The sequence below is a fragment of the Colletotrichum phormii genome (genome assembly GCF_030913505.1).
Source record: "Colletotrichum phormii strain CBS 102054 chromosome Unknown BDP81scaffold_16, whole genome shotgun sequence".
In the NCBI taxonomy this organism is placed as follows: Eukaryota; Fungi; Ascomycota; class Sordariomycetes; order Glomerellales; family Glomerellaceae; genus Colletotrichum; species Colletotrichum phormii.
Genome location: NW_026851458.1, coordinates 530,238 through 556,873, shown reverse-complemented (window position 1 = coordinate 556,873; position 26,636 = coordinate 530,238). Strand labels below are relative to the sequence as shown.

The 26,636-nt window shown below is 53.2% G+C and overlaps 9 protein-coding genes across 9 annotated transcripts; 5 read left to right on the top strand and 4 right to left on the bottom strand.

The window, feature by feature from the left end:
* Positions 1-2,076: 2,076 nt before the first annotated feature.
* BDP81DRAFT_353765 (peptidase family M28) lies at positions 2,077-3,875 on the top strand. The gene is made up of 2 exons (XM_060586254.1): positions 2,077-2,319; positions 2,387-3,875. Exons 1-2 carry the CDS (start codon positions 2,213-2,215, stop codon positions 3,747-3,749), a joined length of 1,470 nt encoding a protein of 489 aa, XP_060442556.1. The 5' UTR covers positions 2,077-2,212; the 3' UTR covers positions 3,750-3,875.
* A 282-nt stretch (positions 3,876-4,157) lies between these two features.
* Positions 4,158-5,830, top strand: BDP81DRAFT_379237 (ergosterol biosynthesis ERG4/ERG24 family protein; the record flags this gene model as incomplete). The annotated part of the gene is made up of 3 exons (XM_060586815.1): positions 4,158-4,319; positions 4,381-4,688; positions 4,740-5,830. Exons 1-3 carry the CDS (start codon positions 4,282-4,284, stop codon positions 5,828-5,830), a joined length of 1,437 nt encoding a protein of 478 aa, XP_060442555.1. The 5' UTR covers positions 4,158-4,281.
* A 47-nt stretch (positions 5,831-5,877) lies between these two features.
* Positions 5,878-6,793, bottom strand: BDP81DRAFT_63664 (uncharacterized protein). The gene has a single exon (XM_060596089.1). The coding sequence runs from the start codon at positions 6,436-6,438 to the stop codon at positions 5,926-5,928; it is 513 nt and encodes a 170-aa protein (XP_060442554.1). The 5' UTR covers positions 6,439-6,793; the 3' UTR covers positions 5,878-5,925.
* On the bottom strand, positions 6,794-9,018 carry BDP81DRAFT_63663 (uncharacterized protein). The gene is made up of 4 exons (XM_060596088.1): positions 8,508-9,018; positions 8,384-8,439; positions 7,557-8,322; positions 6,794-7,492 (listed from the first exon to the last, which is right to left on the bottom strand). Exons 1-4 carry the CDS (start codon positions 8,957-8,959, stop codon positions 7,150-7,152), a joined length of 1,617 nt encoding a protein of 538 aa, XP_060442553.1. The 5' UTR covers positions 8,960-9,018; the 3' UTR covers positions 6,794-7,149.
* A 495-nt stretch (positions 9,019-9,513) lies between these two features.
* Positions 9,514-11,007, bottom strand: BDP81DRAFT_63659 (L-galactose dehydrogenase). The gene has a single exon (XM_060596087.1). It carries the CDS (start codon positions 10,776-10,778, stop codon positions 9,519-9,521), a length of 1,260 nt encoding a protein of 419 aa, XP_060442552.1. The 5' UTR covers positions 10,779-11,007; the 3' UTR covers positions 9,514-9,518.
* Positions 11,008-11,958: 951 nt separating this feature from the next.
* Positions 11,959-13,765, top strand: BDP81DRAFT_325424 (sugar 1,4-lactone oxidase; the record flags this gene model as incomplete). Its single annotated transcript, XM_060584977.1, has 3 exons — positions 11,959-12,265; positions 12,349-12,967; positions 13,048-13,765. The coding sequence occupies 3 exons, from the start codon at positions 11,959-11,961 to the stop codon at positions 13,763-13,765; spliced, it is 1,644 nt and encodes a 547-aa protein (XP_060442551.1).
* A 5,837-nt stretch (positions 13,766-19,602) lies between these two features.
* Positions 19,603-20,532, top strand: BDP81DRAFT_379228 (SIS domain-containing protein). Its single transcript, XM_060586814.1, has one exon. It carries the CDS (start codon positions 19,718-19,720, stop codon positions 20,522-20,524), a length of 807 nt encoding a protein of 268 aa, XP_060442550.1. The 5' UTR covers positions 19,603-19,717; the 3' UTR covers positions 20,525-20,532.
* Positions 20,533-22,386: 1,854 nt separating this feature from the next.
* Positions 22,387-24,325, top strand: BDP81DRAFT_396664 (major facilitator superfamily transporter; the record flags this gene model as incomplete). Its single annotated transcript, XM_060588219.1, has 3 exons — positions 22,387-23,162; positions 23,222-23,357; positions 23,411-24,325. The coding sequence occupies 3 exons, from the start codon at positions 22,387-22,389 to the stop codon at positions 24,323-24,325; spliced, it is 1,827 nt and encodes a 608-aa protein (XP_060442549.1).
* Positions 24,326-24,508: 183 nt separating this feature from the next.
* Positions 24,509-25,365, bottom strand: BDP81DRAFT_433430 (uncharacterized protein). The gene has a single exon (XM_060590855.1). It carries the CDS (start codon positions 25,313-25,315, stop codon positions 24,644-24,646), a length of 672 nt encoding a protein of 223 aa, XP_060442548.1. The 5' UTR covers positions 25,316-25,365; the 3' UTR covers positions 24,509-24,643.
* Positions 25,366-26,636: the final 1,271 nt, after the last annotated feature.

Here is a 26,636-nt window from a genome sequence, read left to right as displayed (position 1 = left end):
CCCACTTCGGCGCGAATAGTCTCAACTGAGTACGTTTCTCAAAAGTAACTACAACTCAAGGTTCTGAATGATGCCTACTTGAGTCCCGTCAACTTGGCGCGGCTTGGGCCTTCTTACTACGCTCCTTCTTTCAATCATGCAGATGAACACCAGTCTCTCTGTGGCATGTTGCTGTCACGCCCTGCACCTAGTGCCTACCTAGACTGTGATGCATCGAATCCCCAAGAAGCAGCGCACTCGACGGACCACCTTACACCTTCAACCCCCATACAAGCACTTCGAATGACCGCCAAACGAAGTTGACAGACTTTACGCCACAGTTGTCCGTGAGTCTAGCTTCTGCAGTCTTCGGAAGCCAGTTTCAAAGCAATTTACAACATGAAGTCTGGTGCTATCCGGTGGAGAAGACAAACTTCCACAAAGCATCGAGCTTTCAAGAGCTTGATTAGGTGCTTGCGCTGAGAGTTACACATGCTTGGAGGAAGCGGAGAACAAACTCCCAACTCGGCTCATCAAGGTTTCGGTAGGGCGATGCTAATTTCAAAGCTTATTGTTAAGCTTATTTGTCGACTAGGGTAACGAGGTCAGGCTTGTCAATCCAATGTGGAAGCAAGCGCGTGACACGACCCCCAACCATCGATCGGGTGCTGCTTAAGGTTTCAATTTGAAGAAGGCCAGAGAAGAGGGCGTTTCCATAAGTATTGAATTGATTACGATCTCGAAGACTACCAGGGCGCCATATGGCTGACTCGGCAGCTTGGTATTGAGTACATCTAGATCGACACTATGTGCATAATGCAGGACGACCCAGAAGACTGGCCCCGGTAATTTGTGCAGATAAGACGTCTACGGATTGTCTTACCTAAATGTTGCAGCCAGCCAGGGCAACGGATAAAAGCAACTTCTTTTTTCTAGAGCCAGTGGCCGACCAAGAGCAAACGTCTCGATTTGAGAGGCTCGGCACCTTCTGGTAGGACAGGATACTGAATTTGAGCTTCTTGAAAAGACAATTGGGTGGTTCTCAGCTCAGAAAGATTTAGCAATTTATTGAGGGATTCTTTGTTCATGTTGAGTTGCTGTTTGATTGTTGTTAGAGTCCCAAGGATTGTAGCTCGTAACTATTTGTCGTTTCCACTCACATCTCAACGCGTACAGACATGACGACGCTTCTGCCATGAAGTAATTCGAAAGTTGATCGTCGCGTTATGTTTTCCCTGTTGTTTGCAATTGCTATACCCCCCACGCTCAGATACTCTGCCAATCGCGACAACAAGCAGAGCCGGCTTACCGACCAAAAGCTCGTTTAATGTCTTGGCAACACATTGAATCGGGTCCCAAGAGAGCAGGTGCAGCACGGTAAGGCCGACCGTCGATACATCAGCTCTCAAAAGTTCCCATTATCCCAAACCCCGCAGACAAGGCCAGCCACGCGAGGAAGCGTTGTCGTGCACCATGGCCACATTCCGGGCGGAAGCCGAGGAGGAGAACAAGATAATCGAAGAGACATCAGACCCGAGAACCGTGTTACTGAGCCACCAAGCCAGAATCCTGGTACGGCAGACGAGCAGGATGGGCAGGTCCTTTATCCAACTGACGCGGTGCTGAGCAACAGTTGGTCCCAACCCGCCACCCCGCGATATGAAAAAGTCTTGGCACCTGCCCTTTGGGGTACATCGTGGCGTGCGAATATTTGAGCCAAGGTGTTGTGACCCGCGTCTTGGCCCTCGGATGCAGTAGCATCGAAAGTGCTTCCATGCCTCTCGCCTTCTTCCAACGGCAAACCACTTGCGGTAACACTCCCCCGTTATTGCATAACCATGGCTGGCAGAACAATCAGCTAGGCGAGCCCGTCTTTGCTGACAGAACTCGCCGGCTTATCAGTTGCATGAATTGGGCTCGCTGATTCGATATGTCTTCACGTTCCCCGCCCCAGAACCCATGCAATCGGCAAGGTCCAAATGCATGCCAAGCTTAACCAGAAGCTTGAGCTCTGACTCTCTGAGCGAGACCTCGCAATGTCGCCGCGCAGCGTGCCATTCGACATGGAAAGTAAAGGCGAAAAAGCAACTCAACATGCGGTGCCTGCATGCTGTGATCATTATAAAGAAGCGGGCGATGCCCGTGAGCGCGTCATTTGGATTCTGAGAGCTCAACCCGCCTTGTCCTTCTCGCGGTCTCCTTCCTGATCTCATTCACCAGATCACCCGCCAAGATGAAGACCACCTTACTCTCCGCCGCCGCTCTGGCGCTGGCTTCCACCACCCTGGCTACCGATCCTCTCACTGCCGATAAGATTGAGGCTGACATCAAGACTGTTGAGTGAGTCAATTCCGTGCTACTGCGATCTCCCATGATACGAAGCTTCGGCTAACCTATGTTCCAATAGGCTTGAGCGCGTTCTCTGGAATCTGAACAAGATCGCTCGCGACAATGGCGGCACCCGCGCCTTCGGCACTCCGGGCTACAAGGCCTCGGTCGACTTCGTCCTGGAGCGTGCCCAGACTCGCTTCGCCAAGCAGATGGATACCTACCTCCAGCCCTTCAACCATACCTTTGAGCAGACCAACGCCATTTCCGTGACCGGGCCCGACGGCGATGTCATCGTCATCAGCGCCGAGTACAACACCGCCACTCCGCTGCCCGGCGGTATTACGGCTCCTCTCATCGACACCCCCGTCGACGATGAGAATGGTTCCGGATGTCTGCCGGAGGCCTTCGCCGGTATCGATGCCACTGGCAAGCTTGCTTTGATCAAGCGTGGCGTCTGCGCTGTCTCTGACAAGATCAAGAACGCAAAGGCTGTCGGTGCTCTCGGTGTCATCCTGTACAACCAGGTCCCCGGTGACGACATCGTCAAGCCCACTCTCAGTGCTGAGAACATCGGTCTCCTCGTTCCCCTGGGTATCATCACCCTCGAGACTGGTGAGGCATGGAGCGCCCTCCTTGCCGCCGGCGAGGAAGTCATCGTCACCCTCATCGTGGACTCCATCTTTGAGGAACGTGAGACCTGGAACGTCATTTCCGAGACCAAGGAGGGTGACCCGAACAAGGTCATTATGCTCGGCGCCCATCTCGACAGTGTTCTCGAGGGCCCTGGCATCAACGATGACGGTTCAGGCACCGCCGCCCTCCTCGAGCTCATGGGTTCCGTTAAGAAGTACAGCGGTTACCCCCACAAGATCCGTTTCGCCTGGTGGGCTGCCGAGGAGGCCGGCTTGGTGGGATCCTACTACTACACTGAGCACCTCAGCTCCGAGGACGCCGACAAGATCAAGTACTACTTCAACTACGACATGATCGGATCGCCCAATCCCATCTACGAGCTCGCCTCCTACAACAACAGCGGTATCGGTCCCCAGCTCCTCGCTGAATACCTTGAGGCCAACGGCAAGGAGACCATCTCCGCTGAGTTTGACGGCCGCTCCGACTACGCCGGCTTCGTCGATCTCGGCATCCCCGTCGCGTCGATCTTCACTGGTGAGGGCGAGAACGACCCTTGCTACCACCAGGCCTGCGACACGATTGATAACATCAACTGGGATGCCATCACTGTCAACACCAAGGCTGCTGGTCGCGCTCTTGCTACTCTTGCCAACTCGCTTGAGGGTGTTCCCCCTCGCGCTGACACTACCCCTATCCTCCGTGGCCGCGCTGGTGTTCTCCAGCAGATGCGTCGCTGGAAGGCTCTGGCCGAGCACACCAGCCACGGCAAGACGTGCTCTCACAACGATGAGAAGAAGATCTACTAGAGACTTTCGAACTGAATTCTGGATATGTTGAGTCAGGTGCTGAGGAGTCGCGGGGTTAATGTAGCCACATCACCATGACTTTGGTTGAGAGTTAGCTTACGAGTAATGAAGATAATGTCTACTGTGCCTTACCTTTATGTGAAAAGAACTAAACTGTCCAAAGGACGCTCATGTCCTTGAAGTATAGATGCCCAGAGACCGAGAGTGAAGGAAACAACAGCCAGATACCGGTGAAGTGGGGCCGACCGGCACCGGGGGAGTTGAGGGCTCGGCGTCACCCACCGCGGATTAGCGCCTCGGCAACTGGAAATTACAGCTGGAAGCACGACCCATGCCGCAAATTTCTGCTGATTGGTGCTGGCTGAGCCCCAACAGAAAGGGGTATCCCCAATACGCGTGTTGTGTTTGCTCTTCTCATGCCACCGCGTCACGTCAAGTGGAAGCCGGCGTTTCAATCTTCATTTTGAAGCCAACTAGAGTCTAGAGACTGATAAGCTTCATTGTGCCGAGTCAGTAACAAGTCCAGACAACCATGGCTCCAAAGAAGCACAACTATGAGTTCGGAGGCCCGTAAGTCCTGCGTTCAAGATCTGCTTCATACACTCAATCGCTGACTCTGATGCTCACTCAGTCCCGGCGCCTTTGCCATTGTCTTTGGACTTCCCGCCCTCTTGTGGACCTTCTTCTTCGTCTGCAATGATAAGACCGGCTGCCCCGCCCCATCAACCTTAAGCCCTCGCACTTTGAGCTTGGAGAAGCTCAAGCTCGAGACGCCATGGCCCGCCAATGGAATCTGGGGCTTCTGTAGCTGGGAAGCTGTCGGCTGGTCATTGGCCTATTACTTCGTGAGCCTGGTCCTCTACCGCATCCTTCCTGCTCAGGAGATGCTCGGCACCAAGTTGGTTCAGTCCGGTCGTCCATTGAAGTACCGTTTCAATTGTAAGTTTTCTCTTTCCGAAGATTCGATGATTCCATCTAACCCATTAACAGCTTTCCACGCCACAGTCTTTCAGCTCGCTGGCCTGGCCATCGGCACCTACCTCCAGGGCGCCGACTTCGTCGTCTGGACCTACATCTCAGACAACTACCTCCAGCTCCTAACCGCCAACACCATCATCGCCTACATCATCACCGTCTACGTCTACGTCGCCAGCTTCAGCGTGAAGCCCGGCAACCCAGACCTTCGCGAGCTGGCCGTCGGCGGCAACACTGGCAGCCTCATCTACGACATCTACATCGGCCGCGAACTGAACCCCCGCGTCACCCTTCCCTTCTTCGGCGAGATCGACCTCAAAGCCTGGCTGGAGATGCGTCCCGGCCTCACCGGCTGGGTTATCCTCAACCTCGCCTTCTGTGCAAAGCAATACCGCACATACGGCTACCTCACCGACAGTATCCTTCTCACGACCACCGTGCAGGGATACTACGTCCTCGAGGGCCAGTTCATGGAAGCTGGCCTGCTCACCATGATGGACATCACCACCGACGGCCTGGGTTTCATGCTGACCTTTGGTGATATTGTCTGGGTGCCCTTCCTCTACTCCACCCAGACCCGCTATCTCTCCGTTCACCCCGTCCACCTGGGCTGGGCTGGCGTCGCAAGCATCTTTGCCGTCTTCGCGACGGGTCTGTACATCTTCCGCTCTGCGAATAACCAGAAGAAGGTCTTCCGCACGCAGCCTGATCACCCCAGCGTTAAGGATATGCCGTTCATCCAGACGAAGCGCGGTACTAGGCTGCTTACTGGTGGATGGTGGGGTAGGTCCCGCCATATCAACTACTTTGGCGACTGGCTCCAGGCTTCGCCGTTCAGCTTGCCGACGGCGGTTTCTGGCTACCAGATTCTCACTGCTGGCAGCGCCGTGTCTGGTGCTATCACGATGCTTGACGGTCGTGAGGTCGTTCAGGGCGCTGCTCGCGGCTGGGGTATGATTTTCACATACTTTTACGTGCTGTACTTTGCAATTCTGCTCATTCATCGTGAAGGACGGGATGATGTGGCTTGTTCAGAAAAGTATGGGGAAGACTGGGAGAAGTATAAGAAGATCGTCAGATGGAAGATTTTGCCGGGGATTTACTAAGGTAGGGGTATATGCGCGATCAGCAATTCGGCCAAATGTAAGAGTGTCATCGATCGAATTAGGCTATCAGCTTTGATATTTGGATTTGAAATGGCCTATGTAGCATTGTGTTTGCGCAGCAAAGCCTCGATTTGGCTTAAGATTCCCTCGGAGTCTGTCAAGCGTTGGTCAATAACGTCCTCGAAACTGCTCCCCGTAACATCTTCCCTGATCTCCGATACAACGTCTAAACTACGCTTTTGAACCTCAGGTTGACATATCTGAAGTGGGGTCATACCACTGAGATAATCATGCGCACGTAACCAGGGATGCTCTGACCGATTCATCGCAGCTGGATTCCCTCTTGTGTTCGGCTCAGCACCACCCTCAAGTAAAACTTCCACTCTGTCTTTGTCCAGACAAGCTACGGCAATTTGCAGTGGCGTAACCACGAAATCTGGCGCATCTGTTTTCGCACCCCGACGTAGCAGACGCTTCAGAATACACCCGTCTTCGCAGCCAGAAAAATAGAATTGAGATCTCCCATGGTGATGGAACATGATGCAGTCCAAAAGAATGCTGTGATAGTCTAGAGCTTCGGGCCAAGTTCCCAGAAGATAGTGCAGCATTAGCCAGTTATCCGCACTCGCGGCCGCGATATAATTGGTAAGGGGGGATGTGGAAATAGTCTCTACTATATGTATCACCACTTTGGTGCAAGTGATCCAGGTCGATTACAGTCCGGAAAATTTCCTTTGTGTTATTTTGGTTGCGTAGCATGAAGTCCGCTATTGTGAAAGCATTCATGTGCAAGAAGTCGACGAGAATTTGGACTTCAGGTGGCGTTGGTGCAGTAAATTCGGCGGAGAAAAAGGGTTTGCGAAGACAACAGTTCTCTTTGAACTGCTCGATTTTATGGGGCACCTCATCGTACTTTCTCCACAATCGCCGGATTATATCCACAGGATGGCTTCTCGAATGATGCGGAGTTGTAAGCATTGCAGCAAGATCTCCATTTTGTTCGAAGAACCTATCATGGTCTTCAATCAGAACTATTACTGCTAAAACGCAGTATGTTCTGAAGCCTGGTTGCAAAAGATTGATGCACGGGTTGTCCAGAGAATCCAGATCGCTCTCAAGAATAAGACCTTCATCATCGTCAACAGTGGACTGAAATGCTTCCAAGAGAAAGAAACCTTGCCCGCTCGCTCAAAGCTTCGCCTGCATCAAAACGAAAGCAAAAGCCATTTACGGTGCTAGCTGATACGGCCAAGTATTCCATGACGGTGTAATGAGGGAACGAAACTTGAAGCTCTCCATCCGGGAAAGGGTCCCTGTATTCAGGTGCGGTGACTGTAATGAGACAGCCACATAATTCGAGAAGCATCTCGGCATCGTAACGGTAATCTCGTGGGCCCAATTTTTTTTTGATTTAGATCTCTTTCGATGGCTTCGAGCAGCACATTGCAACTGATAGACTCATCGGAAAAGACTTTGTTGTTGAAGCATATCCAATCGAGAGCCGAGAGCACAATCGGGTGATCTTCTTCAGGTACCATTTCAAAAATTCTGTCGTATGTGTCGTTAAGAGTTCTGGGGAGGTTCTTCAATTCGTTTCTGATGGTTGCCTTGGTACCTTTGATTCGTCGCAAGGCATCAAGTTGACATACAACCCAGCGAAACCTGCGCGACGAGCTGGTCAGTGTTCGCAACGACTGATAGCGACTTTAAATGCTATGTAACTTACATTCCTTTCGCACCATCACACAAGGCTTCCAAAGCCTCTTTGCGTAAGTCTTCAGTCCAGTCTTTCAGCTTGTCGTTGGTGGCGAGTCGCGTTTCGATGTACAGCCGTATATCAGCATCGAGATATTCATTCCGCATGGATACTTCCGTTGAAATATCGCGCATGACTTTATCAATGTCCAAATATTCCCGGCTAGTCACCAGGAGCTGGATCTTTGAGAATCTAAAGTCGGTAGCAAGATCTCGCAGGACTTTAAGAAGCTCTTCCCGGGGACTGCTTTCGTCGACGGTGTCAATCATGATTTTAACGCTGCTAAAGTAGCTCGAAGCAGTTTCAAGAGCAGCGAGTAAGCCGCTAAGGCTAGGATCACCACCGTCTTTGAACATTCTCCAAAGCTGGTCGGGCACCTGTTCGGCTTTCCTACACATGCGTTCGAGAATCCATCGAAGAAATGGTGCCGATTCGTCCTGATTGTGTCCAAAGTAGCAGCAGTAGTAAATCCCAATGGACTTAGAATCATTTGGGGTAGGCTCTTGACAACTCTCCTCAAGTTTTTCAGTGAGCTGGGAAGCTAGGATGGTCTTTCCGGCGCCAGGGATGCCATGAATGCAAAGGCATCGTAGATCTCCACGACTGAACTGGGCCCATTCCGAAGTGCGTGACATCCAGTCGCAAGTTCCAGGTTCGTAGTTTGTGCAAGCTCGGTGGTGAATTGATGAAGGCTCAGTATGTCTGAGCCACTTGTAAACCTCTGTTCGTTGGTTCTCTAGCTCAAAAGAATCAGCACGTTGATTCAGATCTCGCGCAAGAATCTGAACGGAACATACCTGTCAAAGCTTGTTGTATGCGTGAAGTTTTCTCACGAATGAGCTTGATGTCATGACTAAAGTGATGTTAGACTTCTGATAACCACTGTTGAAATTTTCGCAGGGGTTCAATTGTGAGACATACAAGGAAGTCGCGGTTAAGGCGAGACTGATAGTGTTCTTGCATCGTGCGATATCTTGAAGCAAACTTCTGGCCTTGGTCTCCTTCAAGGGCCATGCCAAGGTTCTCATGGTGACTTGTAATTTTCTTCTCTTCATTCCACGGGTCCCTTGTGCCTGTGTTTCGTCGGAGGCGATCAACTTCTCCAGCTGTTCGATGGCGCCATGGCATTCTCCGACAGGCCCTGCATTTCCGTCCAAAGCTTTTCGTAAAGGCGAGTTTGGTTCTTCGAACTTGAGAAGGAAATCAACATTTTGCAAGGCTGCCCCTACTGATGAGGTTTCGACGAGGATTGTGCGTAGGTCTGATGGTGCACCCTGGACGTGCTCGATGTAGTGCTTGCAGATCGATACCACTCTATCTGCGATCTGAATAGTTGCGAAAACGCTCGCCACAAGACCGAAGGCTTCTGCCATCTCTCAGCCTCTATGCGACTCACGGGCGACGGCAGTGCTTAAGCAATCAATGTCGGCGACAATTCGTATACCGGAGAGAAGGAGAGCGACGAAAATGCGATCAGGGTGTGGGTGGGGAGGTCTCGTCTTGTGATTCTCCTGGCGCTCGAAAGCAATTGGCAGAATGCCTCGGAGTGTGCCCAAGGCAGGCTGTGCCGCAACAGATAACTCCAGTCCAATCATCTGGTCCCGACTGATGGTGCGCCTCAAAACGAACCCATAAGGTGCGGTAGCCTGCATATGACAAGATCGATTTCTTCCACAGCCGAGGAAAAGGCATGTCACTGCCCCAAAACGGGTTAATTTACGGGTTGGCGATCTCTATAGGCGGTTCCTTCCATCATTGACAACATTTCCGAGCCTGCTATCGATGCTGCATCAACAGAAGGTCTGGTAAAGCCTCGAGACGTATTGACCAATCGCATGCTGCCGCTGTTTGAGGAATTGCACGAAGCGGGATATTCTGTAAAAGGGTGTCTATTCCTATCAGGTATCGAGACATGCAAGTAACGCTAATCGCTCACAAATTGCTGGAAATTCTAGTCATGAAGTTGATCATCAGTTCATCCTCCTCCGGGATCAAGCCAAACTTGTCTGCACTCCTCTCATTCTGGAACCCCTCATCGGGGCTCGCCCAGCTGTAGCCCTTCCACACGCCCAACTCGGGCCACATCTTCTGCTCGACGAGAGCCTTGAGCTTCTCATACCGTGGCGAGGCCTCGCCGCCAGCAGCAAAACCCTGAAGCACGAGCTTCCACGATTCGACGGTCTGCTCGAGCTCCGCGATGCCGGTGACGCCCATGACACTGCCTCCGACGCGCTGGTCGCTGCTCTGACCCGGCAGCTGCACGCCGAGACCAGCTGCGGCGCCGACGCGGGCGTACTCCTCCATCGACCAGTGAAGAGCCACAGTCTCCAGGCGCTCGCCGGCTTCGCTGGCGATGGTCGAGAGCTCCTTGCACGCGGAGCGCAGGTCATCCGGCGCCGGGTGCCATGATGCGATAACGCCAGCCTTGCCCTCCGCCGTCTCCGTCCGCGCGGGGACGCCCGTGGATGTGAGGAGACCCATGCCGAGCATGCTGGCGTTCAGCACGACCTGCACGCCGGCGTTGCCGAACCGCCGGAGCGGGCTCTGCTCGTCGGTGTGATCGGGTCCAGCGACAACCTCAGCGAGACCGAGTGTGGGATTCTGAATGGTGAAGTGTCCGTAGCTCAAGATGGCATCGAGGGCCTCGCCCGTCTCAGCGAGGATCATCTCAGCGAGACTGCAGAGGACGTGGACGGGGAAGCCACTGATACCGACATAGCGGATCTTGCCCTCGTCACGGAGCTGCCTTAACGTCTGCACGGCGGCGAGGACTTCTGCGGGGGAGACGAACTCAACGTCGTGCATGTGCACGAGGTCGAGGTACGGCGTGTTGAGGCGGCTGAGGGAGCGGAGGACAGAGTAGCGCACGTACGCCGGCGAGTAGTCAAACTCGTTGCCGGCGATGCGGCCTGCCTTTGTGACCAGCACGTAGGACTCTCTACGGATGTTGGTGGCTGCTGTGTGGGCGGCCAGGGCGTCGCCGAGGAGGACCTCTGAGGGGCCGTAGTACGGCGATGTGTCGAAGCCGTTGACGCCGAGCTCTAGTGCCCTTGAGACGATTTGCCTGTACGGCATCTGCAGCGGGTCCTTTACATGCTGGGTGTTGAATGTTGCTGTGCCCAGGAAGAGAGGTGGCAGGACGGAGGCGATGGAAGGCCGGGAGGCCGGGTTGAGGCTTGTTGTGGTAGCCATGACTCCAGGACTCTGGAGGAAGATGATATGAGAATGAGATGAGAGCTAGTGAGGATGATTCGATATGCTCAGGGTGTAAAAGTCGGGAAGAGGGGCGGGAAAGAAGAGGGACTTGTCAGGAAACTTTCTAGCCTTAAGACGGGTGAGTGGGAAGAAAGGGCTGAGCCGTGAGGTGTTTGCTACTTGATATGAGAGGGTCACAACAGGATCGGTCCAGAAGTCTGGTCTAAAAAGCTCGCATGGGGGCCTCGCCGCTTGCCAGGTTCCTGGACTAGGAACAATTCGTTATTAACCATAACTGATATGTGGGCATGGGAGACCGCTCTCCGTCCGCTTCTATTAGCGTACCCAGAATCCGCGAGCTCGGATTCTCCCAGGGCTAAGCCTAAGCCGCGTACGCTCAAAGGATGCTCGACTCAGTACCGATACATAGGGTAAGGTATTAGAGTATCAACTCGTCAATACTTACGAAGCTGTGTTGCGTGGTGGAGTTTAGGCGCGGTCCATCTTGGGCCAAGCCCTTTGGCGCAGGCCATTTTGCCAAGTGAATTGGACCGATTGCACGTGTCACCTCGTCTCAACTTGCCACAACTTGATAGATAGAGTGACAGCAGAACGACAGGTTGGGCAAAGCCGCAAAGGGAGAGAGAAGAGAGATCATGCATGGGAGACCCCCAAATGCAAGAATCCTTGCCAACTGCAATTTTTCTCCTACCGGGCCTCGCAGGCCGGCATAAGTGTGGCGGAACCCCCAGCATCCATGTTCATCTGAGACTTCCTGTTTCAAGCCACCCTCCTTGACTCGTCATCCACAAACAGATCCCCCCGATCCCTGGCGCCAGTCGTACGGTCTGGTTGCAGACCGCACCAGAAAGCTGCTGCACAGAAACGCAGAAGATGCGGTGTGCTCCATTGCGGCCGCTAAACTTGTTTTGTCATATAAACCGTCATTAGCCTCAAAATCTCCAAAACACTCGGCTTTCAGGGTGCGTTGTTCAATTCACTCTCGGGTTTTCCCTCATAATCTTTGCCATCAAGAGTGGCGGGCGGCACTTAACAAAAGGACCCTCAACCTTGGATCATCATCAGGGTCGTCTTGTAGCTCGACTTTGCTTCTTCCGAGCCCGGTGTAATAGTTGTTAATTATCATCGTCGCAGAGAGCAGGCTCCGACACTCACAATGGCCGCCGTTGCGTCCGTGGATCCTCACATTCGCGGCATCATCGATGATGCCGCCGCCGATGGCATCCCGTTCCGGGCCAAATCGGCTCACTTCCACACCACATGGGCGCGCACCTTTTCATCGCTGCCGGAGCTCTTCATTCAGCCTCAGTCGCAGCAAGAGGTCGAGAAGGCAGTGAAGCTCGCGCGCCGTTGCAGGCGGCGCATCACCACGGTCGGCCATGCACACTCGCCTTCGGACCTGACGTGCACGAGTAACTGGCTGGTGAACCTCGATGGATTCAAGAAGGTGTTATCTGTCGATAGTAAGCACAGACCCTCACGTCACATTTCACTCTCTCACTCATCCGCGTAATCTCATGAGAACTATGCTAACGCAACCCGGCAGAGGAGACTGGTCTCGTTGTCATGCAAGCCGGCATCAGGCTGTGGCAACTCACCGAGGAGCTGAACAAGCACGGCCTCTCATTCCCCGTGCTGGGCAGCGTCAACGAGCAGAGCATCGCCGGTGTCATCGGCACAGGAACCCGCGGCAGCACCCTGAAATACGGTCTGCTCTCGGAGGCCATTTCCTCACTCAAGATCGTCCTCGCCAACGGCGAGACAGTCTCATGCTCGCCGGATGACAACCCGGACCTCTTCCGAGGCGCCACGCTATCGCTCGGCGCCCTCGGCATCATCACCGAGGTCAGCTTCCGCGCCGTGCCGGCGTTCAGCTTGCATTGGCAACAGACGATCCAGGCCGACTACAAGATGCTTGACTCCTGGAAGCAGGACAACAAGCTGTGGACCCAGTCCGACTTTGTCCGGGTATGGTGGCTGCCTTATACCAGAAGAGCTGTGGTCTGGAGGGCCGACATCGTCACAAAGGAAGATCTCGAGTCCGGAAAGGAGAAGAACCGAGATCCGCCAGTCGGCTACTACGATGGAGCCCTCGGTTATCACATATACCACAACCTCCTTTACCTATCGCGTTACATCCCTCGCATCCTGCCCTGGGTTGAATGGTAAGCTGAAGCACCCCATCCCTTGATACAACTCATCCGACGTTGTCGACGGACTCAACGGACTAACTGACGCCCTACAGGTTCGTGTTCGGCATGCAATACGGCTTCAGTGATGGCTACACCTCGTCAGCCATCCAGCCCATGGATAAGGCCTTGTGGATGAACTGCCTCTACAGCCAATTCGTCAACGAGTGGGCCATCCCACTCCACCGCGGGCCCGAGGCCCTGATGCGTCTCGGATCCTGGCTCAACAAGCTCAAGCCGGGCGACCCCGACTACGTCGACCACGGCATCCCTTACTCCGCCGAGGGCCTCTACGTGCACTCTCCCGTCGAGGTCCGCGTCTGCGACGCCACCGTCCACACCAGCGCTGAGCAGCGCAACAGGCCTTTCCTCGACAGCACCGTCAAGGACGGTCCCACGCTCAACCTCAACGCGACCATGTACCGTCCCTACGACCTCGACCCTCCCGGCCTGAAGCGCTGGATGCAGGGCTTCGAGTGGTTGATGCGTGACCTCGGTGGCAAGCCGCACTGGGCCAAGAACTTCAACGTCAAGAACGAGGAGTTTGCTGAGTGGTACGGTGATGATATGACCCAGTGGCGTCGGGTCCGTGACGAGGTTGACCCCGACGGACTGTTCGTCGGACCGTGGCACCGGCAGTTCGTGCTGGATCCCAACAGCCCTCCTCTCATGTTTGAGGAGTTTGAGAAGACGAGGCATGATGCTGGCAGGGGTGTCACCGTATACGGCACTCGTCTGGAGATCGAAGATGCTGACGCTGATGTCAAGGCATGAGCTACCCTATCTTAGTTAGTATCTGTAGTGTCTGACTGCGTAAATTCCGGGCCCGGTGAACGGCGTGGGCTGTGGAAAATTGGCATCTGGATTTTTCATAGCATTGGTTTACTTCCTACAACACGACCACATAGATTTCAAGCGAGACAATTTTCATCCACTGCCCAGGCCGCCCGGAAGCATTTTACATCCAAAGCAAGATTGTAAACAGTTCTTATTCCCAATATTCGAATACGACGAAACGCGTAAATCATTGCTTCTTCCATTGCTGCCTCCCTTACCAGCCAACAAATCTTTCTGGTCCCTGAAATTTGGAGCTTTCTCCTTTCTTGCGCAGTCGATTACCCACCCCCCACCCCCCATCCACCCCCATGGGCATGCAGACGAGGGTAGGATGGGGGGTCTTCTCCGTTGGTGCATCCGTCAAGATGCTACCTAGTCTGTGGTGTAGAGTAATGAAAGTCCGAAAATGCCAGATACGCGTAAAGGCAGCACTTTCCGCCGTAATGGTAGGTAGACCCCACACTTGACCCCTCCCCTGTGTGATGCTCAGATCGTCGCCCTTTAATCTTGCTAAGCAAGAAAGACGAGGTACGGGTCCGTGTTCTCCTTGAGCGAGATCACCTAGGCACCCTGACCAGACTCCCAGTTCTAGAATTTCTTTGGGAAGGACAACAAAGTTAAGGAATTCTGGATACGTTACCCCTAAATCACATCATTCTTTTTTCGCTCGGGCTTTTCAAGGGGTGGGCGGCAGGGCATGGTTCAAGTTTGGTTCGTCGGCCGCGGGACGCGGCGGGTGAGCGGCAATCAGCGAGTTTGATCTTCGCACAGAATTCAATGCCGCTCGTACGTTCGTCTCCTTCGCCGGTCGGCCAGGACGAGCGCAGAATTTTGTTCTTTGTATCGACGTCGTCGTAAGGCTGCAGGCTCAACGTCGTATTGCGTCGCGATTGTGGATTCAAACTGCACTGTTGTGTTGCGCAATCGCGCATTATCTGAAGACCCCTTCGTCTTAGTTGGCAGGCTGGCTGCAGCAAGGGAACGCACCAACAGTTTAGTGCTCACAACTCACGAGTGCCCTATATCGTAAGTATCATCGGGACGTTGGCGAGGGACTCGGATCGCTGATACCGAATTAGTTGCCAATGCTGCCTATATTGATAGATTGTCAATTTCATCCTTGGTTGATGGTCCTAAGCGTAGTGTATGGGAGAGAAAACAATATGAACATTCACTGGGGTTATGTTAGTCGGAGAAATAAACGAAAAACTCAAAATGATTGAAAATCCAATCTTGCATGAAGATCCGGCCGGTGTTTGCCGGAGCCTCACATGTTTGTGCACACGCAGTGGCAGGTCTAGACACCTCTGGAGTCTGGGATATCTACAATGTAGGGGCTCGCCGCAGCACTATGTTCCGTCCTGCACTCGGCTGGATATCCGATAGTGATATGGAAAGAAAGCGGCGAATTCTTTCGTCAAGAATGATGCTATCCCTTCCCCTGCGTTGCCGATAACAAACAGATTGCTGGGGGGGGGGGGGGGGGGGTTGAATCCAGTCTGTCAAGTCTCTTCCCGAACGAGCGCGCGGCAAGCTCGAGCCACAGCCGGTGGGTAGGCCCTTAGACTGGGAACATGACCTTTCAATTTGTTGTCCACAACATCCGCGATCTGAAGGGGGTGTCCTTGCCTGCTTGCGTGTTTTGGAACCTATTGCGTGAAACTGGTAACTGAGCCGCCTATTGCCCAATGCCCAGTATCACATAATTATGCAGTTTGCGAGCCGCGGTGCAAGGTGAGAGAGTCAGAGAGGGCCATTGGCAGTGGCTTCTGGCTGTTCACCGCCGCGCCGCTGGCTGGTTGTGTTCCGTTCCCGCAAGCGCGCTCACTTCCCGACTCTCTGGATTCACCGAAGGGCTGAGCGCAAATCAAGGAAGAAAATTTCTACCAGAGTAGCACTCAGCCGCGTCAATCCCATTATAATTAAGGTTCTATGGTTAAGGAAGCCACGTCAGATGAAGCTCGACGATTGCTTTCTACTACGTCGAGTCCCATAGTGGCGGGCAATGACGTGGTTGTGGACGGCAATCATTGTAGCTTGCGCAAAATAGGGGCCCAACAAGCAAATACTGCAAAGTTCAATGTGACGGTAAACACTTGAACCATCAACCAAGCCAACCTAACCTAACCCCCCACCGGCCCGCGGGAGGCGCGTCTTTCCTTACTTGCATTCGCAATTAATTCAAACAGAGTTTGGCGAGAAGCAGCTGGCACCTGCATGCGCTAGACTATTAGCGGCCGATAACATATTGATGTCTGTAGGACGGGGCGGCCATCTGGGAGTCCTGGGACGGTCCTGGAAACGGCCAGACTGGAGACTGGAGTTTTGGAGTTTTGGGGACAAGAGTCGAACGGACGGAGTCGACCCGTTGCCCCGGAATTGAGAGATAAGACAATACTCCACCACCCATCTCGGTAGTTGAGAGTGGTCAAGACTTTCAGACGTGCTTGACATGGAAAAGAAGGAACAAGGAAGGAGGATTCAGGAAGATGCAACAACCAGGCTTTGTTGCTGTCAGCACAATGCAGGCAGGGTATGGCCGACCTAGCCAAGTTGGGGGAAGACGAGGACCTCTCGGTGGAGCGTGAATGTATGCAGAGACTCAAAGTTGCATACTGCTGCAGCTTCGTCGGTGGAGAGAGAAAGGAGCCCGGGCCATCGATAACGTTCCGCAACCGTTTCGTCAAGACATCATTGGGCCTCTGCATATGCTGGGTCTTACACAGGTGCAGAGCCTTCTCCAGTTTTTTCTGAATCCTCGTTTTGGATCCTGTTGCCAGTTTGGAGGGGGGGGGGGGGGGGGGGGGGGGGATGCCGTGAGACTGAGAGTTGAGACTGAGGCTCTTATCACGGCCGGTGAGAACGACGGCCAACAACTGCCGATGATTTTCTCACGGGTTTCATAGTTGGGTCGGCAAGGCGCGCGATAACAAGCACCCGTTTGTCATGAGTCCGGAAAAGCCATGATGGGCGCATGGCCGGGCGCATGGCGCCGTCCGAACCAAACCCCAGCCCCAATCAGTTAGTTACCTTAGTAGCCAGCCTGTCAACCCCATCGTCCTCTCTGCAATAGCTGCCATGCTGGGTGACATGCGACAGACGTTTTGAGACGAGGTTTTGTCCGATCTTTTCCCCAGAATTGACACTCATGTTTCGTGTCATTGTGTCTTGTTCTTAGTTTCGGTTGACTTTCTCGATGAAGCCTGAGGGTGAGGCGGCAGAGAGAGCATTCAGAGTGTCGACTACATTTGCCAAGAAAGGAAATAGAGTCGGGGTCGCCTAAGCCCTCATAGACATACGAGACAACCCCCTCCAGAAAGTACTACGTCGAGCCGATTTGCGAGCAAGAGACCGGATGAAGAGACCATGTGGTGCAGATCTAAGAAATCGCCCCTTCAGATAAACCTCTAATTATATTAAACTAAAATTTGGTTCGTTGTACAGGTAAGTTGGGGTAATTGAGAGCCAAGACTAGCCAAGCTGTGAGAGAATGGTGATCATAGCCGAGCACGTGCAAACCACTTTACTGTGTACTCACGAATCCGAGCAACTCGCCATTGACCTTGAGCACTGGAGTTTTCCTCGCCACTACCTGCAACTTGTGCAATTTGTCTAACTCTCGGGTGGGAGGGGAGGACAGAATAGGGAGGGGGGCAGGCAATCAAGGCTCCCCTGCCGCCAGATCTGGCAGAAAACAGCACAGACGGCAGCTCCCGACCAGAAGGTCGGGTCAAGCCAAGTGTGTGAGTGGAAAGTTAACGGTAGTGCTCGAAGCCTCGAAGACGTGTGCATCTTGGCCGCCAAGAGGACCCAGGGACCAAGGACCGAATGTCACCCTTGAACCTAGCCCCGAGTTGGCCAGAAAGGAGTCGATCAACGATGACTGGACAGGGGCATGAAACTGACTCACTCTTGTTCTCTCTCTTCTCATGGGCCCCCACCCTTCTTCTGTGGCTGGTGAGAGTGCTCTCAGGGACTCCAAGAAAGTAAAATGTCACCTCGAAAGGAGGCTCTGCCATGTCAGCTTGCGTCTGCAGCTTTCTGGGCGCCATTTATCGGTTAAAGCTGCCCAAAGACCGCTTAAGCCCCGATGCGCCTAGACGCCGTCCGCCCACTCCTTTCGCTGGTGCGACCCTTTCCGCCCATCCACTTCCCGAAGCGGCGAAGGGCCCCCTCAACCTCCCATATTGCGGTGCCACCGGGGAGGACGGCAAGACGTTCGTTAGCGCGCGCACACAAGAGAAAAAAAGACCCTCTGTAAAATAAGTTCCGTTTCAATGAAGAGGTATCCGTAATCGCCTTGTCATCGCAATTGTGGATGACGTTGACCCCATCGATATTGCGTCGTCTTTTCTCTTAGTGCAGCTGAGAGCGAGTTTCCTTATGCTCTACAGGCCTGATGATTGAGACAGGAACGGTTTCAACACGTAGTTTTCCTTCTAGAAGAAGCCAAATAAGCAAGAAAGTCACCTTGGATAAGACAGCGTCATCTGAAAGCTTCTTCAGATGAGGTACGACACGTCAGAGAGCCTGTACAACATTGGACGCGAAGCAAGGGGACCACATGTCAGAGTCAGACACTTCGCCGTGCTACCAACGGCGGCCAGCACGTGTCTAGCCTAGACCGCCAGCGTCTAAATCTATGTCCAACAGGCGGCTATCTTGGCGGGAGGGGGCCATGGCGCACGAGGCCCAGGTTGAATGGGATCACGACAGCCGTAGAATGACAGGAATTAACGAGGGGGGCGTTTAGAAACCGGGAAAAAGCAATCTACGGAGAGATGCGTCTAACGTGGATTGATGAACATTAAAGTTTGGCCCAGCTTCTCGCCCGAATCAGGACGCCACGGATGCCCATCAGAGGGATCAGAGTGGACGATGTCTTGTCCTGGTTAGACGGAGATGAAGTGAGTTTGGGGGAGATGGCCAAGACCTGCAGATGCCCTCTTCTAACCCTTGCCAGCATGCAGGTACACCGAAGCCCAGAACCATACTCAACCAACTTTCTCTTTGATATCTGCGATTAATACACTATGGACGGTCCACGGGATATCCACGTCGTCCCGTCGGTGTGACTTGACAAACCCCCATCCCATCCCGGAACAAATCAAGACATACCACCGATGAACTGAGGTGGGAACTGATAACAGCATTCGCGGGATGAGGTGGCTTACATTATGCAAAGTCGGGCATATGCCTGCACTTCAGGGGCGCACGAACCCTCGCGTCAGGTTTCCCATTGGATTAAGGGGAGGGGGGGTTTGCCAGTCTTGGCCCGTTGTTTATTGTGGACTATTTTGAGACTGCGACTTCGTCACCCTTCCCACGCCTTCTTACCGCGGCCAAACGTGCATGTCCAGAGTAAATGAAAGGGCTCTCTCTGGCTTGTAACCCCCCCCCCGACGCGGTGAGGCATGGTTCACCTTGGATACCGCTTCCACTGTGAGAAAGGACGCCCACCCTCTGTCATGAACTTTGACGGCAGATCGCCCATGATAGGCTTGAGCTGGGGTCCTCCCTGTGCATCAAATTGAGGATCCGCTTTACGCCCAACGACCACCAAACTCCTCCTTTTTTTTCGGCTTACAAGTTACACTAGACTGAATATACTGGAGGTATCGATGGCTCCAAGCTATCCGATGGATCGAGGACCTTTGATCAGTATTAAAGAGCGGATCTTCCTCTCTCCATCACGGGTTTATCATCAGCAAGATCATCAGCTTCACTTTCCAACCACCTTTCTTCTTCTCATCAAACATCAATAGAGTTGATTAAAACAAATCAGAGCCGGGCTCCATTTCACTGCTTCATTTCTCCCAAGCAACAGAAACATCAAGCCTCATCCGCTTCTTCAAACCTTTCTCCCCTTTCCACCACACAAAATTCAAAATGGTTCCTCCTCGCTCTGGATCTGCTATGGGCATGCGCAGCCGCGGCCCCGTAGAGCTCAACGTCAACCTCGCCAAATCATATGAGATCCGCGGCCCCAAGTCACCCATGCCCAGATCTCCTCTCCGCGACGTCACCCACGAGGACCGCAGGGCCTCATCATCATATGAAGACAGACTCGACGGCGCCATCCACGTCCTTCGCACAGAGGCAAACGCCCTCATGGCGCTTACCCAGCTGTACTCTTCCGAGCGCGTCTGCCGCGACGGCTTTTACCGCTCCGTTGATGCTCTCGTCCGTCACCGTGATCACCGCGGCAAGGTCGTCTTCATCGGTGTCGGCAAGTCTGGCTGGATCGCGAAGAAGCTCACTGCCACCTTCAGCAGCTTGGGTCTCCCCGCTGTCTTCCTTCACCCTACCGAGGCCCTTCACGGTGACCTCGGTGTGGTGGGCGAGTACGACACCCTCATCATGATCACCTTCTCCGGCAAGACCCCCGAGCTCATGCTCCTCCTGCCTCACCTCAACAAGAAGTGCCCTCTCATCCTCCTCACTTCGCCCACCAGCATGGAGACATGCGAGATCGCAAAGGCCCGCCCGGATCTCATCCTCCTCCCTGCTCCTATCCCCGAGTCTGAGAAGGAGACCTTTGGCGTCTCTGCCCCTACTACTTCTACGACCATGGCCATTGCCATGGGCGATGCCTTGGCGTACGTTGCTTCAAAGGAGATGTACTCTTCAGTATCATCAGTCTTTGCAAAGAACCACCCCGGTGGCGCCATTGGCCAGGCTTTCAAGACAAAATAGACATCCACTTGGTTGTTGGTTTTTGTATTGAGAAATGCTTTTTAGTGTTTTGAGGCAGGGCGTTGTCGGGTATTAGGAAGGGCTTTACAGATATTAACGGACAGAGTTCAAATTGCTCACAGGGCGTCCAATCTTCATTGTACATATCTTGTTCGGATTAGGGATTATTAGGCGAAACTAGCGGTTTTCTGGGACTCCATAGACTTCATTTCTTATGTTCGATACCACAATTCGATGATCATATCTCGTATTATCTTCAAGTTTAAACAGATACCTCTTGCCAAAGTGATGTGCCATACTCTAAACCAGAATTATAGACTGCAGTTATTTCATTTCGCCATCTCATTTCGATTCGAAGCTTATGATAGAACTAAGTCCACTCAAGATGACTCCATTTAATGTCAATCTGTTTCTTAGAAATTATTGAAGCTTGGCATAAACATCGAATCCAGTTTATTGTATCTCTCGGTGTTGCTACGTTGGGTATGTTACATTTGTCGCCACACTAATGCAGGGTGATGGCAAGATCATCGATTCTCCCTGAGGAGGTGAAGATCGATTGATCGATGTTTGAAGAGTCTCGACTTTGGGCCTCCTTGTTTGAAAACACATCACTTCAACGTACGAAGGTGTTGTTGCACATATCCTGATGATTCATCCACCGGCCTAGTGCTACCTCGCAAGGCATTCTTTTGCCGTGCCGCGATGCCGACATAAGGCTGGGTAGTACATATTCCATGATCCCCTCAAGTCTCAGCAAAGAAAAATCCCAAACCCAGAGTTTCTTCTGCGGAGCATATGTGCCCCACAAGGTGAGCGGGTGGATGGATGAGTGCCGTGCTTGGTTTTCTTGCCAGAGATCTGGGACTGACACAAACCACACCCACTGTCACAAGTCAAATCTCCATGAGTTTGTTTTGGCTTTGCTGCCCAGAACCCAGGACAGCAAGTGAGTGAGAGAGAGAAGCAGAACCCCGCTTGTCCGCCTCGACTGGAGCTGGTACCTGCAATCTCTTTCACACAGCAAGTTCTATGGCAGACGACAGACGTCAACCCTGTCGTCTCTACTTGACCCCCTGCAGGATGATCGCCCGTGCATAGCCAGGGAATATTCCTTGGGTACGGACCAATCGACCGACAGGGGCTTCCTAGCATCATCCCACTAGGAACCTCACCAGCGTCGCATTGACTCGATCCAACGGAGGGTACGTTCTCCACCCTCGCACATTCGGGTGCAAAGTCCTTAAAACAGTTTGATATAACGCCAGCCCGTAACGGCACGTGGGGTTTGACTCGTAGTTGCCGGGATAGGGGCCTTGGGCCACCCGAATGTCTTTCCTTTTGGCACATCATCTTTGCGGCTTGCCTGCTGCGGTCGTCCGTTGTAGGCACCATCCCCCCGTTGATTCAGGAGTCCTCAGAGAAATTAATAATTCCTGGGTTATCGCTGCGGTGCCGCCGATCCGCGCCCAAGGAGATCCCAGTCGATCACCAGTCTTGGGGTCCCCAAGCAGGATGATGAGCTGTGTTCATCATGAGCCACCCCGAGCTGGCGGCTACAACGACGTATGCCAGGTGGGGAGGGGGGGGGGGGGGGGGGCGTGGGATGTAAGCCTGCGTTGCTTCTTAGACGCTGCCCGTCAATTATCCAAGACATGCGTTGCACAGCAAGCGAGAATGATGTGTTTCTCGCCCCTTGGACTTCATGGTCCTGATAGGGTCGGTCCCCGTCCTCGGCGGGCCACTCTCCCTGCCTCTTGCAGTTATCACTCAATGAGGCCCATCGTTGACAGGAAAACCTCCATTCCCTCTCCTTCACTCACCGCTACCAGTCTGGAAGCTAGCAGTAATGATCCATCACCATGTCGGACTCTCTGCAAGTGCCTGACCCCGCCAGGCTACAGTTCTACCCTCCAGGTGGACAGAAGCAGACCAGATTCGCTCCTCTCCCACCAAGACCACCGCCGCCTCCTGGTCGGCACTCCTTCATCAATCCCAGGAGCTCATGGATGCGAAGAAGCCAAAGCTTCCAGCCTCTTGGACTTGAACCACCACCATCAGAACGTTTCTCCCGCCTACCGCGGCTAAGCAGGTTATCATACTACCCCGTCGCCAACGAGTACATCGAGGGTGTCTTCAACGAAAAGACAGCCCTGCCCCCACGATGGTCCTTTTACGTACCAGACTTTGACTTTGATGTCGAGGACTTTAAGAAGTATGATGAGAAGCCTGAGAATGAGGAGGATGAGGGCCCGCCAACAGCCCTCAAGGCCTTCCGTGTCGACTTTTGGGATGGAGACCCGGACGACCCAAAGAACTGGTCGACGGCCTACCGTGTGCTCGTCGTCGCCATGTTTGCCCTGACGACACTAGCTACCGGTATCTACTCGACCGCCTACTCTAGTGGTATCACCCAGATGAGCCAAGAGCTCAACGTCACCAACCCTTCACTACCTCTCCTCGGTATCTCTCTTTACCTCGTCGGTCTCGCCCTCGGCGCCCTCATCATGGCACCTTTGAGTGAGACGTTTGGCCGAAGACCAATGTACATTGGTGGCCTAACAGTATTCTTGGGACTGATCCCCCTCGCGGCACTGGCGACCAACTTCACCATGGTCATCGTGGCACGTTTCCTAGGGTATGTCACCTTCGTGTTGTTCCTTCACTTATAGGATCAGTTGCTCACATGGACTCTAGTGCTGTCGCCGGAAGTGTCATGCTTTCCAATGTTGGTGGCTCGATCATGGACATCACCAACCCCAAATACTTGCCGCTGGCGATGTCAGTGTACTCATTTGGACCTCTCAATGGTCCCGTTCTCGGGCCTCTCATGGTAAGCTTCATTCATCCGCAACCCTCGGACCAAGTCACTAACAACTATGACAGGGTGGATTTCTCGTGGAAGCCTTTGGCTGGAGATCACTCAACTGGATGTCATTGATCTCAACAGCTGTCGGAGCTCTGTTCATCATGACCGTCCCAGAAACTTACCGGCCCACGCTTCTCAGAAAGAAAGCTGCTGCAAAGCGACAAGAAGAGGAAGACCACAGATACTGGTCCGACTTTGACGACACCGTTCCCATCTTCCGCAGAATCAGGACGGCCGTGTCCCGTCCCTTCATCCTATCGTTCACTGAGCCTGTCCTCATGTTCTGGAACATCTACATCTCTGTCATTTACGCCATCGTCCAGTTGGCCTACGTCGCATTCCCTATTGTCTACACCACCGAGCGCGGCTGGAGCGTCGCCATTTCTGGTCTCGCTTTCCTCGGCGTCTTTGTCGGCATCGCGCTCGTCTTGGCCACGGAGCCGCTTCTCAGGAAGCTGGTTAACCGCCAGCCCAAGAACCCGGAAACTGGCCAGCAGGAACCAGAGGCAGTCGTCCTCCTCATCTGCATTGGCGCAGTTCTCGAGCCCGTCGGCCAGCTCTCATTCGCACTCACTTCCCTACCCATCGAAATTCCCTTCTACTGGAGTGTCCTGTCCGGCGTCCCCTTTGGCTACGGCTTCGGTCTCGTCTTCATTTACGGCACTAGTTACATTTCAAAGGTGTTCGGCATGTACGCAACCTCCGCGTCGGCCGGCAACCTCGTCTTCAGATCCATCTTGGGCGCTGTCTTGGTGCTCGTCGGCAAGAGCATGTATGCCGCTCTGACACCGCGCATTGCGGGCATTACGGTCGGTGTCGCCGAAGTTGTGCTCATGCCCGTCCCCTTTATCTTTTACAAATGGGGCAAAAAGATTCGGCAGAGAAGCAAACTTATTCAAACTTTGGAGGAGCAAGCGAAGAAGATGTCTTAATTTTTTTATCCCCTCTGTACTACGGAAACCGGAAAGATACCCCCCTTTTCCTATGTCGAAAACTGTACTGTGAACCAGTCACCAGTCACATTCTTGTCAAATAGCCTTTTTTTTTTATACCAAATATCTGTACTTAGAACCTCGAGCGATCAAAATGTGTAGAACATAGATAGAATCATTATCATCATTAACCAAATGTCCATCATCGCCTGCTGTCTTCTAGCTCATATCTCGTACGAGTACATGTAGGTATTGATCCTTCGAACGCAGTCGTGAGATCTGCGGTCATTGCAAACTTGTAACGTACATGTAGGTTTCCTATGCCGAACAAAGCTGCAGCCGCTCTTTCCAACACATCTTCACCCACTGATTTTGCGTATATCGACATGGCTCTTCTGCAGGAGACAAACTCCTCGCAGGGCTCACAATGTATGCCACACCGCCCGTCCAAACATTTTCCCGCAGCATCTTGAGCGCCACCGAGATGTTGAGAAGTTTCTGCTTGTCGACGATCTTCTCAAACAGAGCTTCTACCTCATATCGCCGTGCGCTCACCGCCATGCTCTCGCAGCCGAGGACAAACGCGGGCCAAACCATCATGGTCGCCGCATGCGTGTCGAGCGGGACAGCGGCAACGGCTTCGGATAGCTGCTCGACCAACGCCAAGGGATGTTTTGTCGGACGCTCGGCTCTGACGGTACTAGAGTCACCCTCGTCTGCGCGAAGCAGGAAGATTTGCGTTGCTAGGCTGTGGGCCAGGGCTGCAGCAATGCAGGCATTAGCATCTCGGATTTTGAGACTTGTTGATGGGGCCGATGGATCAGTTTCTGGATCTGGTTGTTGCTGGGGAGGCGGAAGATCTCGGCAGGCTGATTCAAGTTTCTCTAGTACATAACATCGAGACGAGACAAAGTGCTCCGGCGTGATTGCTGTTTGGAAGAAGTCGTCAACGAGAGAGGCTGCTGCTCCGATCATCGGCAAGATGTGCATCGAGTACCCGAATACGACGTCTGGACCACTATCAAGAGAGTAGCCTTGTATCACAAAGCGAGGTAGCAAGTGGAAGACATGTATAGTAGAAAGTGGCTTGATTCCTCTTAAGTGGAAGATCCGTATGAGGGTCATATCTATATACCGTACAAGACGGGTAATCGGCTTGTGGAAAGCGGTATCGTACGGCAGTAACCGGCAGCGCCACGTGTGGCGCTGCGACACCTTGATACTTTGGCATGACAAAATCTCGCCAGGCCTGTTGGTCAAAGACTGGGTGTGTCGCGCAGGGCACGCAGCAAAAGGTGTCAATGTAAGCCATCATCTTGACGTTCACTGCCATCATCGGTGTGTCTCTTTCGATTTGCCAACTTGCCTCCACCCGCTGTCGTAGTTTGTGTCTTTCTTCAATCTGCGCTTTGAGGCCTCGCAGAAGAGGGATGATTGATGGTGTGTGCGATCCTTGCATGATCTCCATGCCAATAAGTGCTGCTGATGCTGCAATTGCCTCTTCACTTAGATATACTGGAAATGATGTCTGAACCTGGCCGTATGAGATAGCCCTGGGCTGTTTTACGCATGCCACCATAGTGGTGAGTGCTCTTTGTTTTCTCTCAAGAGTTTCTGCGTGTTTGAGCTTCCCAAGAGCGTAACGGTGAGCTGATCCAGCTGCCAAAATCGCTGGCAAGAGGATAGAATTCTCCCTCCAAACGAAGGCAAGATATGGTTGTCGTATGCTGGCGTATTCTTCAGGGTTGGGATATACAAGGTCTGGCAAAGAGTCGGCCCAGTGTCTGAATATGAAGGCATCTGATGAGGAGTGAAGCTTCGGGCCCACTGACAGACTGCGTGCTACGGATGTCGGGGGGATAGCTTTTTTCCTACACGCGGCCGACTTCCTTGATGAACAAATCGTCAAAGAACTTCGCGGCTTGATGACGCTCTTGCTTGCAGATTGGCTATCCGGGCTGATACTGCTGATCTCAACCCATTTCAGATGTATCGGGTATCCGACACACTCAACACCACGACGCTCGCACTGCTTGCAAAATGGGCGCGCCTCGTCGCACTTGATACGGGCTGTTCGGCATGTCCCGCATCCTGTGTCAATAGCAGAGAAAAGTTAGATCCTACGCCAAGAGACGGTAGAAGAGCCAAGCGCGATGAGACTCGACGCGATTGTCGGCCCCGTCGATGGTGGGTTGACGAACCGTTGCGAGAGCGTCTGTGAGCTTGAGCAGCCATTGAGATCCGCCCGGCATTGGCCGAGTTGTGAGAGTTGAGGTTTTGTGCTACGTGTGATGTTGATAGAAACTTCCCC